At 61.9% G+C, this 24,318-nt stretch overlaps 2 protein-coding genes across 3 annotated transcripts in view; one reads left to right on the forward strand and one right to left on the reverse strand.

The window, feature by feature from the left end:
* LOC116786174 (dedicator of cytokinesis protein 2-like) overlaps positions 1–24,318 on the reverse strand; it is a 50,470-nt gene that overhangs the window by 19,176 nt on the left and 6,976 nt on the right. For both annotated transcript variants that reach the window (XM_032686559.1, XM_032686558.1), the window contains exons 13-28: positions 23,973–24,098; positions 23,761–23,885; positions 22,940–23,038; positions 22,433–22,505; positions 22,025–22,128; positions 19,260–19,449; positions 18,206–18,303; positions 17,988–18,077; positions 17,358–17,458; positions 16,966–17,100; positions 13,643–13,754; positions 12,868–12,938; positions 12,364–12,470; positions 12,061–12,188; positions 11,544–11,594; positions 10,401–10,496 (exon numbers count right to left, since the gene is read on the reverse strand). In XM_032686559.1, the coding sequence (XP_032542450.1) occupies positions 10,401–10,496; positions 11,544–11,594; positions 12,061–12,188; positions 12,364–12,470; positions 12,868–12,938; positions 13,643–13,754; positions 16,966–17,100; positions 17,358–17,458; positions 17,988–18,077; positions 18,206–18,303; positions 19,260–19,449; positions 22,025–22,128; positions 22,433–22,505; positions 22,940–23,038; positions 23,761–23,885; positions 23,973–24,098 (1,706 nt within the window). The remainder of the gene's footprint in view (positions 1–10,400; positions 10,497–11,543; positions 11,595–12,060; positions 12,189–12,363; positions 12,471–12,867; positions 12,939–13,642; positions 13,755–16,965; positions 17,101–17,357; positions 17,459–17,987; positions 18,078–18,205; positions 18,304–19,259; positions 19,450–22,024; positions 22,129–22,432; positions 22,506–22,939; positions 23,039–23,760; positions 23,886–23,972; positions 24,099–24,318) is intronic.
* LOC116786175 (INSYN2B protein-like) lies at positions 929–8,272 on the forward strand. Its single transcript, XM_032686560.1, has 3 exons — positions 929–2,663; positions 5,012–5,086; positions 7,863–8,272. The coding sequence occupies exons 1-3, from the start codon at positions 1,168–1,170 to the stop codon at positions 8,068–8,070; spliced, it is 1,779 nt and encodes a 592-aa protein (XP_032542451.1). The 5' UTR covers positions 929–1,167; the 3' UTR covers positions 8,071–8,272.

Here is a 24,318-nt window from a genome sequence, read left to right on the forward strand (position 1 = left end):
CAGGAAGGATGGCAGGGATGGGGATACGGCTGGGTGCAATCCCCGCTGTGCCCCCAGGTCCTGACCCTGTGCTGCCTGGGAAGCAATGCTGGTGTCGGGGATATTCCACAGTCTCACTGAAGGTTCTCTCTCCTGCTGATTCTCACATGCCTGAAGTGGCTCAGTTTCCCCAAGCCACAGTCTCACCCCTACCCACGGAGCTGGCCCCCCACACCTGCAGCCCAGCCAGCACCACCAGTGCCCATCTGGCCATGCTCCACACGTGACAGGTCCCTGTGCCCATCTGGCCACGCCCCACACACGACGGGTCCCCTCTGCCAATCTGGCCAAGCCCAGTGCAGGATGCCCCATGCCCACTCCAGCCACGTCGCATGCTGGATAGGTGCCCCACGCCCTTTCCAGCCCATGCAGAGCTGGTGCCTGTGTGTGGTGGGTGTCCCACGTGCAGTAGGTGCCCTGTGTCTGTCCGTCCCTCACGGGAGCCCCGTGCCCCCCACCCTGTCCTGTGCCTGCCCTCCCACTGCCGCCCCACGCACGAGGCACCAGCCCCGGCGAGGCAGAGCTATTTTTAACAGCTGCTTCTGCTTGATTTGAGCTGTGAACTCGGAACGTGTTTATGCTAAAGGGGTTTCTTTTCCCTTCTCCCTTTGTGCTGAGGAGGCAGCGCCGCAGATCAAAGTCTGTCTCTTCGCGTTTGGTGATGGTGGGCTGGGAGGGAGCTGAGGCGGGAGAGGCTGGCGGCTCTGCGGGGACACTCGTGTCCTCGGGGGCTGTGGTGGTGTGGCCAGGGCTGACGCACCTCTCTCTGTCCCCGCAGGTCCAGAGCCCAGGAGCCGTGGGCAGGCACGGCCGGCACCGGGCCCAATGCGGGCGGCCCTGAGCCCGGGCAGCCGCCGCGGGACGATGGGCTGCGGGCGCCGGCGGGGAGCTGCGGTGCCGGGCAGGGCCGTCGGGGCGGCGTGCCGGGGGCTGTAGGGCCGGGCAGTGGGCAGCATGTCCCGCGGCCCCTCGCCCGCCTCCCGCCCAGCATCCCCTCTCTGTGGCAGCGCGGGATGAGGCTGCCCACTGCTCCAACAGCTCTGGGGACGGGTGTAGCCCAGGGCTCCGGCCATCGGCGCTCGGCCCCCCGCGCCCCACCGCAGCCCCCCGGCCCCGCGGCCCTGAGCCATGGTCAGCCGTGAGCCCGTGCCTGGCCCGGCCCCCGCCGGCGAGGGCAGCCAGGAGAAAGCCATGACGGTGCGCTCGGTGCTGCTCAACCGCGACTCGCCCGACATCGAGAGCCGCCTCAAGCGCCGGCGCAACCGCACGCAGCAGGTCCGCTTCAAGGACCTGGTGGAGGGCGGCTCAGGGCAGGCGGGCAGCCCCCCGCCTGGGCCCGCGGCCACCCCCGGCCCCAACACCCCACGTGCCTCGCCGCCCCCCAGGGATGCCCCTGAGCCGGCGGCTCTCCGTGCCTCGCGGCGCAGCTGGCCCCAGGCACAGCCGGGCTCGCTGACGCTGCCCATGCCCAGGAAGGCGTGCATGAGCACGGCCATCCAGACCTCCCCCAGCCTCCAGAAGCCCTTCCCAGCTCCCCAGCCCCGCAGCAGGAGCGTCTGCGATGTGACAGGGGATGCGGTACTGCCCACCGTGGCGAGTGCCCGGTGCCCTGGGGTGGCCGTGCCCACCACGACCAGCTGGGCTGTGCCCCCGCGGGCCCCCGGCAACCTCCCCACACATGACCGCACCGTGGCTCTCGCCCAGCAAGCCACGGTGTGCCCCCTACCACTGCCACCGCCCAGGGACCCCCCTCCCCCTTACCGCGGCACAGCTGGGTGCCCCGCTGCCCGCTGCGCCCCTGAGCCCTGCCCGCCGCCCCCCGCCTGTGCCCAGCTCCGCGGGAGCCCACGAGGTGGCCACGGGGTCACCCCACGCCCGGCCTCCGTACCCTGTGGCCAGCCCCGACCTCCCGCTGAGCAGCGGGGGCTTGGCCGGAGCGACTCAGAGCGGACCCTGCCCTGCGGCCGCCCACCACCCCAGCCCTCCCCGCACCGCCGGCAGCCCGGCCCCGCCACGGACACCCATGGCCTCCGCCAGCCACCTCAGGGCAACCCCCCCCGGGACCCCCCTCCACCCCACCACCAGCTCTGCGGCTCGCCATGGGGGGGGCCCTGCTGCGCCTCGCCAGCCCCCATCCCACCAGTGCCGGGCTGGCACAGCTCTGCTGCCGCCGCTGCGCCGGAGAAGACACCAGCTGTGCTCAACACCTGCAGCCGGCTCCACGCTGCTGAGCCCGGGCATGGCCGGGCAGGACCCGAGGGACACGGGGAGCTGCTGCCCCCAGTCCCACAGGGCCCCAGTATGGGGACACAAACAGCAGGGTGGGCACCAGAGCCCCCCCAGCATGGGCAGCCCTGCCTCGCTGCTGAGCAACCGGAGACACTGCACCATGTCCAGGACCTACTGCAGCTGGTGGTGGTGGCCAAGGGACCGGTGGGACCACCAGCGAGGGACGAGGACGCCCAGACAACTCAGGGAGAGGGCCCCTGGCGGCCCGGGGAGCAGGGAGACCTGCATTCCCAGCTGCAGTCCCTGGAAGGGGTGCTGGAGACCAGCCAACAAACCATCAGGGTGCTGCTGGACGTCATCCAGGACCTGGAGAAGAAGGAGGCGCAGCGGGACGGGTGAGCAGACGGGGATGGAGCGAGGGACCAGGGAGACAATGTCCCTTGGGGGCTGGGGATGGAGAACAGGGGATGTGTCCAGATTTGGGTGCTGCTGCCTCCTGGACATGTTTCCCTCTGAGAAGCTCAGAGCTGCTGTCCACACACACACAGCCCCGTGTCTCAGTGTGAGGTTTTGCCCTCCCCAGCGCGTTCTGCTCACGCCTGCGGGGCCCTCCCCGTGCCCAAGGATGGGCGCAGGGGGTGCAGGCCTGGGGGACGAGGGGATGCTGGACCCCAGCCCAGATCTGGTGCAGCTGACTTGCCCATTGGTCACTGGGAACAGGGATCTGGGATGTGACATCCCAACGGCTGGCTCAGTGGGGGACATGTCCCTGCCATGCCACATGTGCAGCCACCCTGAGCTCTCACCTACTTCCAGCCCCTCCATGGAGGTACCTTCAGCACAAATCCAGGGGCTGGTGCCCTCATGATGGGTGTGTCTGTGTCCAGGGGAGGTGCCCAGCACCCCCATCTGGCCTGCCCAGGATCTACTCTCTTGGGCAAGGTCTCCCCCCGGGCCAGCATTCCTTGGCCTCCCAGGCAGATTTGCCAAATGGCTCAAGGTGGTCAGTCCATGATGGTCCCCAGCTGAGACCCTCCAAACTCATCTCACACAAGGGCAACCAACCTCCCAGGAGGTGCCAGTCCCAGCACCCTCCTGTAAAACCTCTGGGGCTTGTTCCTGATGCCCAAGATTGTCAGCTCCCACTGGGGCAGCACAGAGATCCATTTGTTCAATCAGATTAAGCCAGTGTTGGATGTGAGTGAAGTGCAGGGAATGCTGTCTCCGTGCCACCCCTGGAGCACTGCCCGTGGGGAGGGACCCCTGGGGGTCTCAGTCTGGCACCCACTGAGGCAGGTGCAGCCAGGACAGCTTAATTAAGGCCTTGGCTCCATATACTGTTACAGTGAAGTGAGCAAACAAGATACCCAGAGACACATGGAACGGGACAGGAAATCACATAAAACATTATCCTGGTGTCCTTATGCTGTGGAACAGCATGGCCTCATTTGCTATGGGTCAGATCCCAGGTGCCTACTGTGCACTGGAGTGGGGCCACCAGCCCTGACACGTCCTGGCCAAGTCAAGGCACCGACTGCTGGCAACATCCTGCACCAAACACCATCCCAGAGTGAACCGTCCTGGCAAAGGTGCCCATGGGCACACACACACATACACACCATATATATTTAAACACCAAACACCATCCCAGGGTGAGCTCTCCCAGCAGAGAGGTGCTGTTGTAAACGTCAGAGCCGCAGGCACACACACACATACGTACCATATATATATATAAAAGGTCTCATGATCTAATTTGGGTGCTGATAGAATAATCCCCATTGCAATGTATAATTTGGTGCATTAACAGACCCAGTTTCCGAGGGCTGAGAACAACCGTGGTCAAGGTCAAGTAACAGGAGGAAGATTTCAATGGGAAAATGTGACATCTATGTGGGACATCAGGGTGTTCTCTCAGCTGTCCCCCCTTCCACAGCCCTGAGGGGGCAATGGAGACACAGAGGTGGGGTCCCAAGGGGACCAACAACATTTCACAGGGGCTGTTTCTTACAGCTCTGAGAGCAGAGGGAGCCAGGGACCAGCAGGAAGCACCCACCAGCAGTGCTGGGGTGCAGGGGGTCCCCGGCACAGCCCCTGGGATTAGGGTGCCTCGGGGATGGGGTCTGGCACCAGCAGCAGAGACATGGAGGGTGCAGACTCCTTCTGTGGAGCGGCAGGAGGATGTGGCAGCATGAGCTGAGCCTGGGCACGCATCAGCTTAATCCGAGTCCTGTGCACCTTCCCGGAGGGGGAGGAGGATGCTCTGGTACAAAAGCATCAAGAAGAGATAAATTGCAAGTCTAGCGTAGGCTGGAGATGAGTCTGGAGCATCTCCTGTGCCCATCTGCCAGGGCACTGCCGTGTACCCGTGCTCCCGCACAGACACAGCGCTCCCCCTGGGGCACCGGGTGTGGGGACACGTGTGGTCACCTGGGGGCTGCGGGCGTGGGGACCCCTGGGATGAAGATGGGGTTGGGAATGGGAGGGCACAGACAGAGGGAAGAGTTTGGGACTGCTGCTGGGCCTGGCTCTGGTTTGTTCCCATCAGAGAAATCTGTAAAGCTGAGAGGAACCGTGCTTGGCCTGGCATTAAATGGGATCGCGTGGGAGGAGAGGGACTGGGATCCAGGGAGGAGAGTCCTGGCTCCTGGGGTAGGAGCTCAGAGGCACATGAGGGGCTGGGGACAGCGGGGGGCACGGGCAGACCCAGGCCAGTCTCTGGGCTCATGGCACATCTCTGTCCCAGGCGACACTCGTACCGGACCGGGCAGGACATCGCCAACTGCGGGACCTGCCGGGACTGTGCCTGTATCATCTACAGGTGAGGGCAGCCCTGGCTCCGCATGCTCCTGGGGGTCCTGTGCCCCTGCACCCCCTGACTCCTCTGTGAGGTGAGAGAGGGGGGTCTGTGAGCCTGCACCCCCTGTCCCGGTGTTGGGGGGCACCATGTACGGAGCACCCTTGGGTGTCTTGGCTGTCACTCGGCCTGGATCTGTCCCTTTATCCCTGTGGGGAGCAGCTCCCGCTCCCAGGAGCAGCAAGGGTGATCTCCATGGAGGAGCAGCAGCTGGAAGGAGACTGCTCTGGCAGGATGGCAGAGCATTTATCTCCTGTAATGGCAATCTATTGGGGAAGCCTCACCAGCGGCTGGTGCGTGGGCTCACTCGAGTCCAGGCTGCATCCCGTTGTCTCTGTGCCAGCTCCACACAGATGCTGCAGATGGATTCCTGCCCCTCGCTGCTGTTTGGGAACACAGGGTCTTTGTCTCTGCTTCCCAGTGCTGGCTTTGGATCGGGGTGTGGAATCCCCGTCCTCTGCTGCCCTCTCTCCTCAGAGCCCATTTGGTCTGTGGGGAAAGGCATCTCATGCCCTCCCTGCTCTCTCAGGCCCCATTCCTGGAGGAACTGGGAATTCGCTCAAGCCTTCTGCCCTTCCAGGCACCCCTTTGTGTCCTTCTGGCTGTCCCCTCTGCAGTGTGGGTGGATGGCCAGGTGTGTTCTCATTTTGCTGTTAATTAGGCTGACTCTGGGTGCTGGGATGGGTGGGATGTGGTGCACAGAGCTGCTGCCAAGCCCTGCTCTGTGGTGCACGAGTGTGCCACAGCCCTGCTGTGCTTTGTGAGCACTGTGCCCCTTCCCTGGTGCACTTCAGGGCTGGGGGTGCCTGTCTCCAGACCCCTCGTGCCCCTGTGCACAGTGGTGCTGCCTCAGTGTTCTTGCTCTCCACACTTTTCCCACACTCCCCTGCTGTAGCTCATGGGGCACTTCAGCACTAATTGGGCCTGACGAGCCTGTCTCCACGTGGCATGGCAGTGCCACAGATGTCACATATGGGGGAGGTGGATCCCTGGAATGGCCAGGCTCCCGCTGGGGACTCACAGTGGGCTTTGCTGCTGCCTGCAGGATGAGGAGAGGCTCTGGTGGGACATGGGGTGGGGGAGTAGAGGGAGCACCTCTGGCACCAGACCCCAGGGATGGCCCGTGGCAGGGTCAGATCTGCCTGCCCCGTCCCACCTCAGGGCAATGCACCAGCCGAACACCCCCCCAGCAGTGCTGACCCTTTCCTGTGTCAGTGCTGGGGAGTCAAGGTCCCTCCCTGTGCTGCCCCCTGCTCTGGGGCCACCGGCGCCCCTTGCCATTTTTTCCTGGAAATGGCTGGGGACCCTCTGTGTCCTCGCAAGGGGAGGTGACAGGAGGTGACGAGAGGTGTTAGAGTGCCAGGGGGGCTCCTGGGGCACTCCCCGTGTGCTGTGCCACGTGTGTTCCCAGCACACACCACAGCACCTCGTTGATCCGATGGGACATGGCTGGTGTGAGGAGACTGAAATGTTTTGCCTGTGAGGGAACATCGTGGCACGTTGCTGCCAGCAGCCAGCCCGCACCACAGGGTGCTGCAGGGACACCAGGGGCTCTGGGGACACTGGGGGCTGGAGGGACATTGAGGGCTGTGGGAACAACAGGGGCTGCAGAGACAGAGAAGGCTGGAGGGATATCAAGGCCTGTGGGAACACTGGGAGCTGTGGTGATACCGGGGGCTGTGGGGACAGCCAGGGCTGGGGGGACAGCCAGGGCTGAAGGGACACTGGGGGCTGTGGGGACACTGAGGGCTCCAGCACTGCAAGGAAACCTGAAGGCTGTGGTGGGGGCACAGGCCCCCTCATCCACCCAGACCTGGGGCACCCTAATTCCCGCCACGACAGCCGTGTGACAAGCAGCAGCAGAGCCCTTGCATGCTCATGCCACCTCGTGATGCCGAAGCTGCCCTGGCCCCAGGGACATGCAGCCCCTCTCCAGGGGACTCATTGCTAACCGGGGGTCCCACAGACCCCAGGCTCGCCCCCCCACATCAGCACCAGGCTGGATACAGAGGATGGAGGAGCAGGATGGTGGCAGGTGGGCAGCTGAGGGGGATCCACCCCAAAAGACCCCTCCTGCCACCAAGTCAGGCTGATACAGGTCTGTCCCTCTGGCAGAAGGTAGCCTGGGATGCTCTGGCACAGCCATGAGGTGCCACATGCTGGGCACGGACCCCATGGCTGCAGGAAGGATGGGGTGGCTGTTTGGGAGGGATCTGGGCCCAGACCCCCCCACAGCCCACAGGGGTGAGTGTGGTGGGCAGGGGCTGTCTGAAGGCACATGCAGCAGGACAGCCCCTCACAGGGGTGCACAGTGACCCTGGGAAGTCTGGCCATGCCCCTGTACTGTCCCAGAAGTGCAAGGGGGCTCAGCTCTGGGGGACATGCCCTCAGTAGATGAGTTCCCTGGGGACTTTTGGGGAGATCTGAGCTGCCCAAGGGCTGTGTTGGGGGACACTGAGCTCCCCAAGGGCTGTGTTTGGGGTGCCAGGGGCAGGCAGGCAGCAGGGCACAGCTCTGAGGCAAATGGGGGGCTGTTGCACGCTGGGGGTCCGTGGCGGGTGGGGAGACTGTGGAAGCTGGGGGGCGGTGGCAGATGGGGGGACTGTGGAAGCTGGGGTGCCACAGCAGGTGGGGGGACTGTGGAAGCTGGGGTGCCACAGCAGGTGGGGGGACTGTGGAAGCTGGGGTGCCACAGCAGGCGATCCCCTCTGACGCCGTCCCCTCGCCCCGCTGGCCGCAGCGTGGAGCACGATTTCCGGCAGCAGGAGGGCCGCTTCCAGCGGGTGCTGAGCCACATCGAGGGCGACGCCGGGCCGAGCCCCCCCCCGACGGCCACGGGGGCGGCGGGCACCACCTCACCGCCCAGGCAGGAGCTGTCACCGGCGCCAAAGCTGCCGGTGAAGTTGGACGTGAAGAAATCCCGGCGCAAATGCTTCTGGTTCCTGTGACCGCGGTGCCCGGCGAGCCCGGAGCAGGGGCACCGTCCCAGCACTGACCCCCTGCCCACCTCTCCTCCCTCCCTCCTACGGTAGGGTTTGGGTAGCACCAGCTTTTCTATTTTTAACCATTCCGTTCAACGCGGGAGCCCGGGTGTGGAGGGGAGCGGTGGTTGTATTTAAGGAGAATTCAATAAATTCCACAGAGACGCTATTTTTGTTACATCCTCTCCTGCCTGTGCTCTTCTGTTCTGGAGGAGGACGAGGATGAGGAGGGGGCAGCAGCTGTTCCCCTGGACTCCCCTCTACTTGAGGCTCCCCCAGGGCCCCTGGCAGTCCCCATGCCTCCAAGCCTGCCCCAGCTCAAACCAGTGCCTGTCCCTGCACTCTACAGAGGGGCCTGCTGGCCCACCCCCTATTGCTGCCTGCAGGTTAACCGGGAGCACTGAGGATTTCCACTGGTCAGAGGCGGTGGAAAACAGTCTCTGTGGGACCCTGGCCTGGAGAGGAGACCTGTCTCCAAAATCCCTGTGTGGAAGGGTGGGCTGGGCAGGGGTCCCATGGGTAGGGAAGAGGTGCTGATGACAGGGAAACAGGAACGAGCAGCTCAAATACTCCAGCCTCTCTGGGGCTGCCACGAGAGGGGAAACTCAGTGTTGGTTTAACAAGGGGCAGGGAGCAGCGGTGGGTGTCTGACATATCCCAAAAATGCAGCAGTCAGTGCTCCCCAGGTTGTGCTGATTTCCGACCACCTTCCACCACTGTGGAGCCACTGGTGAGAGCTCCTCAAAGCCCAAGGCACCTGGGTGCCCACCTCAGCATCTGGGAGCCTGCCAGGGCCTGCTACCTCCATGTAGCAGGAGCAGTCGTGGCTTTCCCAGTGGGGCCACTGCCCTTGGGGAAGGGGACATCTCCTGATGTCCTCCAAAAGTACCGAGCACCCCTGGCCATGGCAAGCAGCTGCTGCAGCCACAGAGGGGAGTGGAGGGTGGGCAGGTTTGGCCACCGCTCTCCAGTTGGTGCCCACACTGCAGCACCCCAAAGCAGGAGACACACACGTGGAGGAGATGGTCCGGTGTCAAACCCCACCCCTGGTGCTGGGGACCCCCTTTGTACTCAAGGGGCTGCAGCCAGGACAGTGACCCTGAGGTGCAACTCCCTTCTTGCCCAGCAGCAACAGGATGGATGAGCACTGTCCTGGTGTGGGCACATGGATCTCCAGTCCCCTTGGCCATTCCCAGCCACTGGAGCTGCTTGGGCTGACGGTCTGGGATCCCTGACTGAGGGCAGGGGCTGTGGCAGTGGCACAGGAACCATGGACAGTGCTGGGAGAGCTACCAGACGGCACTTGAGGAGCCCCGAGCGAGCGGCAGGAGCGCGGCACAGCCAAAGGACCCGTCCCTGCAGCCCCCCCATCACCCCTCACCCCATCACTGCTCGGCACAGCCCCCACGGTGCTTTTGGCTCTGGCTGCCCCAGGCCTTGAGTCACACAGCCTGGGAACGAGGGTGGAAAGCAGGGTGGAAGCCAGTGCGACCCTGTGTGTACCTCCTGCCTGAGTCACGGCTGCATCGCACCCCGGTGCCGAGATCTGGGCACAGCCCAGCTGAGATCTGGGCACAGCCCCGGTGGCAGAGCTGCCCCTCTGGATGCCCACACCTCTCCCAGCATGGTACGGAGCGTGGCACGGCACAGCATGGCAATTCCCTTCTCTGGGCTCCCAAAACACAGGCTCTTCACACACCCCATGACCCAGCACAGCGCCTGGGTCTGTCACCACGTCTCCATTGGAGCTCCTGAGCCCCCACTGGCCCCAGCTCTGTCCCATCCCTCCCATCACTCCCAGTGCAGCTGCTCCATGTGCTCTGACCTGCTTCCCCTCCCATGTGTCCTGGCACGTTCCTCACACATGTTCTCAGCGTGTAAAACTGTGATGGTTCACCAGGTCCAGTTACTTGTTTTTCAGAGAATGCAGCCCAAACCCCTCATTGCTTCCAAAATGGGCTTCCTCTGACCCCTGATCACTCTTCCCAATGCCCCTGCTGCTCCTGCTTCCGTCACAGCTCTGGTTTCCTACTTTATCTCACTGTGGTACACCCCCATACATCCAGCCCCAGCCCAACACACCCTGCTGCAGCCCTGCTCCCAGCATGGCTCCTGCTTTCCCCTGCATTCCACTGGGCACATCCCTGGCATCCAGCCCCATCCCACTGGGTACCACTGGCAGAGCCAGCAAGGAGCAGTGCCAGTCACCTGCACCAGACCCCCAAACCAGCAACACCTCATTCCTCTCCCACACGGCCCAAAGGGAAGTGGTGTGGCCACGGCGCAGTGAGACTCACCCTCAGTGGGTTCTCCCGGTCCAGGACGATCACCCTGCGAGTGACTGTGTGCAGCAGCCGCTCCAGGATCACCTGGATGTGCTTCTTCACCCACACCTGCAAGGTAAGAGGTGTCAGGGCCATGCCAGGGCATGTCCCAGCTGCGGGGCACATCCCAGCTGCGGGGCACAGCATGGCACAGCACAGCTCATTTGATCCCCATGCAAAGGCTGGTGGCATCGGGGTGGCAAGATGGGAACGGGGCCTGATCCGGGGTCGGAGTCAGAGCACAGCAATGTGCTCTGGTGTAAACACAGGACTGGGGATCTCTGTGCAGCTCAGCCCCATACACCTCCTGACAAAGTGGTCACCTGGCTGCGGACAATGGGAACAGCTGGGGACAGCTGGGAGTCACAGGGATGGCCACATTGGCACTGAGCAAAGGTGGGCTCAGCTCACATGGGGTTGAAGCAAGTGCAGAATCCTCCTCTGAGAGAGTCCCACCACCTTCTTCACAAAGGCTATTTTAGATTTGAAAGTAAGCCCAAAATGAGACATTTCACCACAATTTCTGAGCTTTCCCTCCTGCTCCTTGGCTTCCCGGTGCTGTGGAGGTCAAACAGCCACCACGCCCTCCCAGGACACGGTGCAAATGTTCACCTCAGTTCCCACAACACCAGCCACTGTGCTTCAGGTGTGAGATCTGTGTGATCTCCCAGGGGTCCCTGAAAGGGACTCCAGAGCACAGAGCAGCCGGGAAGGACAGGAACAGAGGAAGGGTTCTGCAAGCACTGAGCCCTGCACGTTCCCAAAGTGCTGGGAATGGCACTGCCAGAAGAAGCCACACGATGTCCCATCACCCGACCCGGCTGTAGGAGGGCTGGGCTGGCAGGCAGGGACAATGACGGGCTCACCAGGGGCAGGGACACGGCCGATGTGGCTGCAGGAAGGCAGGGATGGATGGCAGCCCCAGGAAGCACAGGGAGAGGAGGACAGCTGCCAAAATCTGGGCATGCAGAGACATTCCCCACCCGGGGGGACTCAGGTGACCACACAGGGTTTGTCACCACAGCCAGATGTAGACAAGCCCTTCCCAAAGGCTCAGGGTCACCTGGACCCTTCCTGCCATCCACCACATGCTGAGGCTGCTGGAGGGACACTCACCAGCTCCACGTCCCCGCGGTCCTTGTCCCGTGCTCGCAGTTCCTCCGCGCTCTGCAATCACAGCGCCCCAAGAGCCGGACTGAGACCCTGCGGGGACGGCCCCGACCCGCCCAGCCCACCCTGGACGGGCCACATTTGGGTGGGCAGGCACCCACATCTTCTTCCTCCGTGCCCTCACCTCCTCCCTGGCCTCACCTTCCCCCCCGCCCTTACCTTCCTCCTACCTCTGCAGAGGTTCCCCCACCAGCAATGTCCCCCCACCCTCAGGTCAGTGCAGTCCCTGAGCTTGGAAGCCCCTTCCTGACTCATGGGAATGGAGGAGAACCCACTAGAGACTCGCTGAGGTGGAAGCCAGCAGGTTTTTGCCCCATCCTGGGCAGGTTCCTGCTGGGATGGCAGCACCCACAGTCCCCTGTATGACTACGGTCAGCTCCGACTATATCATGGTCAGGAATTTGTGCTTAACCCCATGCAGAGGGATTTGGTCAGATCACTGGCCAGATAATTCCTGAGTTACCTTCTGGGCCTGGTACAGCACCTCCAGGATGCTGCTGAGCAGCTCGATGCAGGCGTCCTCCTCCTCACCTGCCTGGATCAGCTCCTGCAGGATGGGCAGGGCCGCCTGCAGCACCAGTTCCCGGCACTCTGAGGGGGAGAGGGGGCCACAAAGATGAGGCAATTGCCCCCCCTCTGTGGAGACACCACAGGCATGGGCCAGAGGAGGTGTCCCTGTGCAGGGAATTGTCCCCGTTCTGTGCCACAGCCCGCAGGTGAGCTCAGCAAGGGCTGTGTCACCAGGACCCCTCATGCCCCCTCTCACCATGGGACTGGAAGACTCTGCTGCTGGCGATGTGGGTCAGGGACTGCAACTTCTGCTTCAGCAGGCGCTGGGGTGGCAGGTTCCCCACGAAGTCCCGCAGCACGGCCCTGCCGTTGGGAGAGTGGTTAACCCCGGACCCCCAGGTTCTGCTCAGGATGGGGCTGCTGGGCAGGGGAGCCCCTCCATGGGGCACAGCCATGTGGGGCAGGATGGTCCCAGAGGGCAGCCACAGACAGTGCAGGCACCCAGCGTACAAACCCCACCTTAATTCCCAAAACACACCCGGCTGGGCTCAGCCCCTGCCCCAGCACAGGCAGCTGCTAAAACTGAGCAAACCCCTCCCATTTTTGGGATGCACTGGGAAGGGCATCAGGAGTCCCAGAGCCCTCCACTTGCCCTCATTCAGCTCTGGGTCGGACACAGGGACAGAGGTGTCTGTGGCAGGTGCTGAGCATGACACAGGGCTGGGAAGGGGGGGGGACAGGACAGGGACAGGGACCCTACCCCAGTGCAGAGGAGTCAAAGATCCCAAACACGTCCTCGAGAATGGAGGGCAGGTACTTGAGGGCTGCTCCCTGCAGAGAGACCGGAGAGCTGCCGGCACTGACCCAGCACCGAGAGGAGACATGGGCAGGGCACCCACGGCCCGACTTCCCCTGCGGCCACAGGGGTTCAGGCAGGGATGGAACAAAACAGTCTTAAAGTCCCTTCCAACCCAAACCATTCCCTGATTCTGTGATTCTACAAGACTGGAGTATTGATCCGTGTTCAGACAGGAGAGGGGATAAGGAGCCCCTCCGCTCCATGGGGGTGACTGTCCTGTTGGCCTTCAAACTCCTTTTTTTTCCAGTTAGATCAGTTTATATGGGAATATCCAAGAATGTCATGACATAGTTAGGCACAGGAGCTGTCCCAGGGCCACCACACCTCCCCATCTGCAGATGGGGTCCCCAGCCTGCAGAGCCTCTCTCCAGCTGGGAGACCACTGGTGCAGAGTGTGGTCTCACTGCCACTGTCACAGCACCCCTGACCCATCGCCCACACCAGCTCTGCTCCCTCCAGCCCCATGTGCCAGCCTCATCCTGGCTGCAGAGAACAGGGCCAGACCAGCTCTGGGATGGGGATAAACCCCAGGAGTCCTCCCCAGACCCCCTTCCCAGCCAGTGTCACCCTGATGTGAGCACAGCCCCAGCACGGGCACAGACAGCACCTGGCCTGGGCACCCTCCGTCCCACCACACAGCAGAGCTGAGCCCTCCCAGCACCTCCCAACACTGTACCTGGGAGAGCAGTGTGGGACCCTCCAGTGGGGACTCCATCAGCTGGTTCAGGGCAAGGAAGAAGCGCTGTAAGGAGCGCTGGAACTGGGCCGTCTCCTTCCCCCCGTAGAGCCTGCAATGGCCAGAGTCACTGTGCTGTCACTGCACTGCCACCGTGCTGCCACCAGCCCCACGCCTTCCCCAGCACCACCTGCCTCTGCTCGGGGGTCACCTGCCATCCCAGTTAATTACACTCTTCCATGAACATTTGCCATGGCTGGATCTAGTGGTGAGCCCTGGCACAGCCACTGTGTTGGCACTGTCACTGCCCCGGCACAGCCACAGCCCTCGTGGCCACAGTCCTGGCACAGCCACTGCCCCAGTACAGACTCAGACCCACTCACATGAACACTTTATTTTTTTGACAAGCCTAATTTCTGTGATTTCGCACCCCAAATCCCTCTTGGAGAAGGTTGGCACTGTCCCACTTGAGCAGGAGCCTCCTGAGCCCTCCCTCCCTGCCCTCCATGACCTGCAGGACCAGAGCGAACCAAATGGGGGGAATTCAGCTGTGGAATGTGCGAAACTGCAGGAAAACTGCCGAGCTGCAAAGCAGAGGTGTGATCATAGGAATTCAATCACTGCAACAGGCTGTGTTTGAGGTAATTCCCCCGTCACTGACACCAAGCACAGTCAGCTACGTGGTAGGAGTAATTATCCAGCCACCAGCTAGGTAAGGAAATCCTGGAATTATGGAATAGTTTGGGTTGGAAGGGACCTCAAAACCCATCCAGTCCCACCCCCTGGCATGGGCAGGGGCACCTTCCACCAGACCAGGTTGATCCAAGCCCTGTCCAGTCTGGCCTCAAAATCCGCATGGGCTGCAACAAATCCACACTGAGCATGATTCACTTAGGAAGGGTCAGGGAGGTTCCTGGGAAGGGATATCCTGGTTCCTCGGAAGGGATGTCCTGCCCAGGAACTCCTGCAGCCCAGGTCACAGTGAGAGCACAGCAGTTGTGATGACCTTTGGAGACCCCAGCAATGTCCCCGTGGGAGAGGTCTGGGGGATACTCAGCAGCTGTGGGGTCCCTGGCTGCACCAGTGACTGCTGGGAGCTGGGGCAAGGGGTCGGTCCTTCCAGGGGCACTGGGGGACAGGAGAGGGACTGGCAGAGCCCATGAGTGGGGCTGGCAGAGCCCACGAGCGCTGCTGGAGGTGGGGTCTGGCTGCAGGAACCAGGGGCTGTGCGAGGCCAGGCGAGGGGACCATGAGCTGCAGGTGGCTGCGGAGGGGTGACACCAGCTCACCCTGCTGACAGCAGAGCAGGGTGAGCCCTGCAGGGACGGCAAGTACTGTGCAGGAAAAGCTTTGCTGCCCTCAGTGGTGGCCCAAAAGCAGAAGCAGCCAGAGGAACCAGCAGGGAGGAAGCAGCAAGTGGGAGACCACGTCACAACAGCGCCGTCACCCACCCCACTGCCCACAGCTCCCTCCACACGGGTGCTGGGGGGACCTGAGGGGACATGGAGTGTCCCAAGGTGGAGGCTGGGGCCCTCGATCATCCTCACAGCACCCTGGACTCCTCGCAGGAGCTGTAGGTGCTGCTCGTCCAGCTCCAGTGGCAGCACACACAATCCCAGACCCGGCAATCTGCAGCAACTGACTCCAATTACAACCCAGTTCCTGTCGATTACAGACTGTACAAATTGCAGCACGTTCAGAGCACTTAGAGGATCTGAGGACCCCGTGTTATTGCGTGTTGAGATTGCTGAGATAAAGGGAAACTGAATAAAATGGCTAAATGTCCTCAGGGATGTTTCTGTTCCAGGCAAACTCATTCACGGGGCTGTTTGCAAATGTGCCGTGTAATTAATTTCCTATGCCAGGAGCTCGGTAAGCCAGGAATCTGCTCTGTGTCCTCGTACACGAGGGAAAGGCAGGTGCTGGGTGTGATGCTGTAGCACCCCAGAGCCCTGGAGCCATGGATGGTGCCCTGGGAAGGGCAGGCAGGGGAGGTGGAGAGGACAGGCAGGGCTCAAGGCAGCTCACACGGCCAGGACAGAGCGAGGCAAAGTGAGGTGTGAGGGTTCCTGGGGTGCCGGGGTCCCGACACAGCTCCTCACTGCCAGTGGGGTTCAGAGCACCATCAGGGACCCCGACACAGCTCCTCACTGCCAGTGGGGTTCAGAGCACCATCAGGGACCCCGACACAGCTCCTCACTGCCAGTGGGGTTCAGAGCACCATCAGGGACCCTGACACATCCCGGGCTTGGGGTAGAGGACGCAGAGCCCCTGCTCCCCTGAACACAGCAGCCTGCCAACTGTGGCCCCTGCACGTGGGGTGATCCTGCTGCTCTCAGTGCCAGCCCATGCCCACCATGGGTGGGGGGCCCTCCCCGTGTGTGGGGGGCCCCCGCACTGCCTGTCGTTCCCTCGGGACACTTCGGCTTTCGGTGTCGTGTACGTGGAACGAAAGAGGAACGTCACTGGCTTTTTCTGGTAACACTGATGGTCATGTTCTGTTTTCCTCCTCTCCCACGCCCGCCCAGAGGAGGGTTGTTTGTCCCATCATGCAGACTGGGATGTGAACCCTGTGCCCACGGGCAACAAGTGAAACCAGGTCCTACGCAGACTCTGGAGGTGCCAGGGGAGTGGGGCTTTGACTTTGTCCTCAGCAGGAACAGGGAGCCATTGAGGCTCCCAGTCCCTTGCACTGCTCATCACAGGAGGGTTTGGTTTGGAAAGGGCTTCACAAACCATCCAGTTTTAGCCTCCTGCCATGGGCAGGGACACATCCCACTAACCTTGCCAGTGCAGTGCTGGCTGTTCAGGGGCACAGGCTGCCCGGGACATTTTGCTATCTCCATCGTGGGAGGATTTCAAAAGCTCATTGGAAACCCCCCAGAGTCACTGCAGGGCACACAGGGCATTTGGGATTCCCAGTGAGTGGATTGACCTCTCCTGCCCTGAGATGGATGGCACTGCCCACCCCCACACCAGACCACCAACACTCCAGCAGCAGCCAGAGGAGGGGATGGAGCTGAAAATGGCCAGAATCTTCAGGGAGAGGATTCACAGTGATAGAGAAGCATGGCTGGGGACCAGTCGACACGGCAGCATGGCAGCCGTGTGCCAGAAGCAGTGGCTGCCACCCCGGGTGCCACAGCAGCAGCACCAAGTGGATCGAGGTGCCAGTGCCACAACCCTGGGAGTGACAGCACCGACACCATTCCTGCAGCACAGAGACCCCCTTCCTTCCCTCCCTCCCGCAGACCCCATGGCCAGGGACCAGGTTCCAGTGGGGCACGGCACTGGGAGCACTGGGAGCCATTGCCAGCACTTACTGGGCAAAGAGGTGCCGGGAGCGGACGACGAACTTGAAGATGTACTCCAAGGCCTTGAAGGTGCGCGGGAGGGGCTCACAGGGCTGTCCCTGCCCCGCCTGCTCCACGTACTGAGTCAGCACCGAGAGCAGCTTCCTGCAGGATGGGATGTGTGTGCCAGGGACCAGCAGGTTTCATGGCCTTGGCTGAGCCGTGGCTCAGCTCCCAATGGTGCTTCCAGCATTCCAGCACCATCCCTCCCTGTACCCACTGTCTCAGTCCCATCCCTCCCCATGCCAGCTGTCCAAGCCCCGCCCACCCACCCCCAATTCCAGCTGTCCCAACCCTTTCCCCCTCCCCATTCCAGCTGTCCCAGCCCATCCCTCCCTGTGCCATGGCCCCCAGGAACGCACTTGTAGGCGAGCGTGGCACTGAAGTGCTGGCAGATATAGGCCTCCAGGACTGTGTTGAAGTGCTGGAACTTCCTGTCAGCCACCAGCCCCACGATGAAAACCTGGGGGCAGCCAGCAGAGGCACAGCTGGGCGTGGGCAGTGGGATGCCTGGAGACAGCCGGGTGCCAAAGTGGCATCGACCCCTCGTGGGAGCTGCTGGGGCCACCAGAGTCCCCTGCACGCCTGCCCAGCCTGTTAGGATAGACAGACCCCCGAGGTGGAAAGCCCACCATGGGGCCCAAGCCCAGGTGGCCACAGGGATTCTTCATGGCCAGAACTTGCAGCACCACCAACCCCGGGTGTCCCACAACAGCCACCCTGACCCCCACCCTTCCCTGGTCCCCTCAACAGGGTCACTCCTGTCTTGGTGTAGGAGAAATGCCCTCGTATCCTGCTGGGATTGTCCCCTGGAGGGACAATGTCCCCCACAGCCACAGCCCTGCCCCGTGCCAGGTTGGTGGGACAACAACCTGAGGCACTGTATGGCTCAGAGTACAGCTGGTCTGGTCGGAGCAGTGAGCCCCATTGCTCCAGTCCCACCCCCTGCACTGGCGGGGGCTCAGACCCACATTCTGCACCGTGGGACTCACCAGGGCATCAAAGACAAGTGTGTCATAGACATCTGTGTCCGAGTGCTCCATCATGATGGAGAACAGGGCATCCAGTGTGTCCTGGAGGAACTGGGGGGACAAGAGGGCCGTGAGGGCTTGAGCGCTGACCCCAGCGAGGCACCGGACCCAGCTCTGGGTGTGGGGAGGCCGTGGGTGCAGGAGCAGGAAAGGAGGTGGGGGGCAGGTCCCGGCTGTACCTTGATGACCTCCCCTCCATCCACATTCATCAGCTTCTGGAGGTTCCCGCAGAGCAGGCTGGGCTTGGAGCGCCACTTCAGCAGCCCCAGCAGGTTCACTGGGCAGGAGGAAGGGGACAGTCACTGACAGACCAACAACACCAACAGTGTTACTGACCCCTGGCTCCTCATCCCACCTTCACTAACAGATCCCAATCTCAGTGACCTCTGGTTCCCTGTCCCACCCTCGCTCCCCAGGGCAGCCATAATCCTGCCAGGAGCAGCTGGAACCTCCCAGTCTCCCCCTACAACCACTGCTCAGTGCTGAAAGCTCCCGATGCCAGAGCCATAAAAGCACAAACTCAGCTAAATAGGTCGTGGCTGTGGGAGCTGAAATTGTGCTGCAGGAAGGGAATTAATGGAGCTGCCTTGGCCTCGAGCCCCCTGCGCTGACCCGCGGTGACCCCGACCCCGCAGGCACGTGTCACCGTGTGCTCTGTGCCTCGAGTCCCCCACACCCAGGCCGTTGTGTCACTGCACTTCACCCTGAGTGGGATGGGCCATTCCCATCCTCCAGCCTCGCAGCAGGAAGGACTGGACCCCGGCATTTGCACGGATCCTTCCCCTGAGCAAGGGGGCATGAGTCTCTGCCAAGGGGAGATGTCTGGGCCAAGGTGGCACAAACACTCTTGGCTGCCCTGACCTGTGCAGAGCAGCCCTGGTCTGGAAACTCCCCCAGGCTAACTCAGAAATGGGGTTTAAGCCATTGAGCCCCAATTCCCACATCAATTTCAAAGGAAGGTCATGAAGGTTCCAACAGTGATATTCAAGTGGGAATTTGTTCACTGTTGCTCCTCTCCCCTTGGAAACAGCCTTGGTCATTCTGACTGTGTCCAAACAGTAACTGTGCTCACTGTTCCCACTCTCCCAGTGTTTTTGGTGTTTTCAGCACACTGTGCTGGTGCAACGGACACTGGAGAGCCAAACGCTGGGAGAAGTAAGGTCCAGTGGGTGGGAACACCACCTGGGAGGGGGCACAGCCCTGCCACCCCCACCACGGGGAGCCAGGACTCACCATTCTGGGTCAGCTTCGTGGAGCAGACGAGTGTGGAGACTTGGAAGCTGTCCCGGGCTGACACGGTTAAGCCCGACGCGGCCCCGCTCACACGGAAGGAGGAGCCAGAGAGGAGCTTCGACTCCGACAGGTTCCGCTCGGAGGGCAGGGACAGGTACGCGCTGGCATCCTCCAGCTTCCTGCTGTCACCCTGCGAGGCACAGGAGACGTCACCCTGGGGAGCACAGCCCGGGAGCTTCCTAATCCATGGGCGGTAATGACGGCTCCTGGGAGTAACTGGCTCCCCAACATTGATTTCAACAGAGCATCCCACAAAGCTGCTCCCTAAGGGGCTCTGTGGGGACCCTGCTCAGTTGGGAGAATTGGTTTGGAGAGATACCAAATCCCAGCCCATACCACGCAGGAGGACACGAGAACAGGCAGCATAAGTGTGGGGGGAGGCTGATGACACAGAGAAGTCTGAATCTGGGAATGAAACACACCTGAGCACTGCTTTGGGGATGGACACACAGCAGGACACTGACACAGGGTGGGAAACCAGCATGGAGCAGGACATCAACACAGATCAGGACAATGACACAGATCAGGACAATGACACAGATCAAGACAATGACACAGATCGGGACACTGACACAGATCGGGACACTGACACAGATCAGGACACTGACAGAGATCAGGACAATGACACAGATCAAGACAATGACACAGATCGGGACACTGACACAGATCAGGACATCGACACGGATCAGGACACTGACACAGATCAGGACACTGACACAGATCAGGACACTGACACAGATCGGGACACTGACACAGATCAGGACAATGACACAGATCAAGACAATGACACAGATCGGGACACTGACACAGATCAGGACATCGACACGGATCAGGACACTGACACAGATCAGGACAATGACACAGATCAGGACACTGACACAGATCAGGACAGTGACACAGATCAGAACACTGACACAGATCAGGACAATGACACAGATCAGGACACTGCCACAGATCAGGACACTGCCACAGATCAGGACACCACCCAGGCATCTGGCACAGCAAGTCTCACGGTATCACCATCACCAGTCCAATGTCTCCCACCTGCGTGAGCACGTTGGGGCCTTCACAGCCACAAACCAGCCTGTTTCCGAGTCCCCTACTCTAAGCTGAAAATGTAATTGATGTTATGTCCAGAAGAACAAACTGGGGTGACTCTGAATGACCCTTCTCTGCTCTTTGGCCACCCTGGGACGTGGGGGATGCCCAGAGCTGGCCAGACGTGCAGTGATGGGCTGCAGCTCACACATGGCAGCAGAACATCCATCCTCCCCTGCCTGCTGCCTCGCAGGGTGAAACCCCTCCTGCTGAAGGTCAGATGAAGGTGAAAGAGCTGTTTGCTGTTGGCTTTCCCCCTCCAGCACACCCACAGTGAGCAGCCAACATGCGGGAGCCCAGCGTTCCTTCCAGAGCCCGCGCAGGGAAAACTGGCTGGAGTTCAGACCAGCCAGAGATCAAGAGGTCTGAGCAGCTAAAAGCCCAGCTAAAAGCCTGTCACTCACATTCCTCTGGCAAACAGAGATAAAAAGATGAAATAGCTTCTGACTCCCAGAATCCAGCCCCAGTGTCTTCTGGGAAGAGCTGGAGTCAGCCGGGGAGAGTATGGAGTGGGGTAGGATGTGGCGGTTCAGGGAGGGCAGCCACAGCCCTCCGAGGGGAACAGGGATCCAGGGGGGAGGGGGGGGGTGGTGTCCCAGGAGAGGGGTGTGCAGGGTTTGATCTTGCTGCCACAGCCAGCACTTGCAGGTCCTGAAGGTGCCCAGTGCTCTGCTGCAGAGGGGACAGTCCCTGGAGAGCCAGGGACCAGAGCCAGTGCTGCAGGCCACAGCAGCGGTTAAAGAATTTGGGTCTTTTGCCCAAAAAAAAAGCTGGGAGGAGGGACACAATAACGATTTCAAATGTGCAGGAGCCTTGGGGAGGAACAGCATGGTCTGTCCCTGTCCCCAACTGCCACAGCAGGTGGAAGGAGATCAGCTCATCCCAAAGAGATGCAGGACCTGGGAAGGGACATGGCTCTGCCTGGAGAAAACACGGTCACGTTGCCAAAATCAGGGAGGACTGCAGTGCAGCCGCCCAGGGGTGGGGGGGTCAGGTTATCCCCCAGGGACATTGGAGCCCCATGGCCAAGGAGAGACCCCAAAGCAGTGCTGGCATGTGGGGTAAGAGCCCTGAGCTCCCCCGGGCAGCAGGGCCCGGCTTATGCCTCCCACTCCCCTGGACACAGCCGGCCCCAGTCCAGGGAGGGGACACCAGGTGAGGGGGGCAGCGCCTTCTGGGTCCCTTCACATCAGAGCCAACTGCGTTTTTCCCAAATGAACAGTGCCTTTCCCTCCCCACGCCCTCCCTCTGCTCCCTCGGAGCAAACGAGTGCAGTGCCAGGGCTGGTGAAATCAGGTGAAGCGCAGCCACACCACGGGGACGTTGCCTCCCCGTCACAAACATTTAAATCACCTTTTCCCAAACAAAACTTGTCATTCCAGGGGAGCAGCACAGGAACTGGAGACACGGCGTGCAGGGAGCCCCCACCACCAAGGACAGTGAGGACGAGGAGGGAGGAAGGGAGGGGGGCACTGGAAACCCTCGGGGACTTTGGATGTGTGCCACCGTCACGGCAGCGTGGGCAGGGGCAGGGATGGGGACCCTGGCCCCAGGAGCACTGCCACCCTGCAGCCCCCCCATTCCAGGGGCTCTGTGGCCCCCCATACCTTGTAGAGCACCAGGTCGTGCTCCCCGTCCCGCAGGGTGGTGCCGTCGGGGCGCATCAGCCTCACAAAGGCCATGGAGAAAATCCGCTCGCTCCGGTCCTTGGCTGGGGGGGACAAACAGGGGAGAGCTGAGGGGGGTCAGAGGGGACCGGGGACACACCCCGGGTAGGGAAAGGCAGTGCTGAGGGGGGTCCTGCCCTCCTGGCAGCCAGAGACACCCGGGGAGGGGGCAGGCAGGGCTGGGGCAGGCAGGGCTAGGTGACGGCTTCTGTCACCGGCGTGGATTTCGGAGGACCCACGATGGTACGAGGCAAGGACGGCCCATGGGACCCTCCTGTCCCAGCCCACCCCCACTGCAGCCCCCCCGGGAATGTCCATGGAGGAAGGCCTAGAGCAAGGGACACTCACAGTCACTGGAGGAGCGATGGCGGAAGGTGAACCTCAGGTGGGTCCTGTGGACATCCTCGATGGGAACAGCGATCTGAGGGGGAATGTATGCCCAGCTGAGGGCAGGGGGCCACAGGCTGAGCCCGCAGCCAGGCAATCCCCCTCTGTGCCTGGGCAAGGGCTGTGCTGGATTGTCCACTGCTGCAAACCAGCCCCACATCCTTCCCAATAAACCAGTGAGGCTGAGCTGGGGGCACTGGGGGCTGGGCAGGGCTGGTCGTGCCCATACTCGGGACTCCCCACTCAGCACTGCTGGTCACTCTGGGTCTCCATCCAGGAGTCGTGTCATGATGCCATCAGCATCTCCATTCTCCCTGACATGGGGACCAAGGACTGCCTCCAAAAAGCCAGCCCGGACAGGGACCCTGCAGCAGTGGGATTCTGCGGTGCAGGAGGAGCGAGGGCCAAAGTCTGGGGGGGTTGTAGGCCCATCCCACCCCGGGCCCCAGCCCCTGGGGCTCCCCAGACCTTCAGAGTCTCCATCCAGCGCTGGTGCCGCTGCTGGTAGTAGACGACGGAGCGGTAGTGGCTGGTCGGGCTGTCCCCCGCGCCCGCCTGGATCACGTTCTGCCGGGAGGAGACACCAAACAAGCTTGCAGGGAGGAAGGATTTCCACCCCCTGCCAACCTGGACCACCCTCGAGACCCCCTGCCCACACCTCCTGGCACAGGTGCCCCTTTACCATAACCCAGCTGGCATTGGAATGTCTTTCCAGCTGTCCCTTCCCCGCCAGGCGGGAGGGGCAGCAAAAGGTATCAGGGTCCCCATCCCCTTCCACCAGGCCTAGTGCCACTTCCAAAGGGACTGTGACCCCCTGGGCGTGTCAGGGCTTGGCCTCCATTGCCCTGTGGGGAGGGCACTATTGGGATGGAGATGGAGGTGGGTGCTGTGCCCCCAGATCAGTCCAGCCAGGCCCACAGCAATTCCAGCCCATTCCTCAGGGGCCAGGTGAGAATTCATGTGATAACACCTGGGGAGAGGCAAGGAGGGTGGGATGACCTGGCTCTGAGCCTCCTGCCCTTCTGCCAGCCCCCAGCTCTTCCACTCCTGCCTCTGCAGTGTCATGCCTGGGCACTGGGGGTGGCCAAGGGTTCTGGCTGTCCCCAGGGGAGGATGATTTTCTCTCTATCCCTCCACAGCACTTTTGCAGATCTTTATTCTATTCCCAGATCTCTGTTCTGAGCAGCTCCAGGGGCTCCTCCAGCTGGTTGTGCTACAGGAGCTGCTGGCTCTGCCTGAGGTGGGGTGACACAGGGGACAGTCCTGGGCCTGCCCCACATCTGCCATACCTGCACCACACTTCCCGCCTCGTCGCAGACACACACAGTCACCTCCACGTTCTTCTGCGTCTTCTTGTTCCCCTTGTCAAACTCACCCTGCACCAGCGTCAGGTAGATGTCGTTCCTGACGTCACCTGGGGGGACAGTCCCATCAGCCAGGTCCTGAGCCCACGCTGGGACCCCCAGGGATCCCCGGGGTGGTGCCTCACCCCCCCACTTGCCTGGCATGATGACCTCCGGGTAGCCCAGCTTGCGAGCCACCACCGTGCCGCGATCCACCAGGTGAGGGTGGTCCTTCCGCACCTGGCTCAGGTCTCCCCACAGCATCTTCAGGGACACCCAGAGCCCTGTGGGGACCACAGCAGCTTTTCAAGGGGTGACAGCAAGAGCTAGGGAGGCCCAGGGCCAGCCAGGAACCGCAGTGAGTCCCCAGCCCTGCAGGAAATGGCCTGAGGGCTGCCCCACGTGCAGGCAGGTGGGTCCCTGAGCACGAGCAGCAGCTGCAGGGCCAGGGGGATGGCCCGGGGAGGGGTCTCACTTCACTCCCCACCACAGTGCACAGTGGGC

This window comes from Chiroxiphia lanceolata, chromosome 4, assembly GCF_009829145.1.
Source record: "Chiroxiphia lanceolata isolate bChiLan1 chromosome 4, bChiLan1.pri, whole genome shotgun sequence".
NCBI classification, from domain to species: Eukaryota; Metazoa; Chordata; class Aves; order Passeriformes; family Pipridae; genus Chiroxiphia; species Chiroxiphia lanceolata.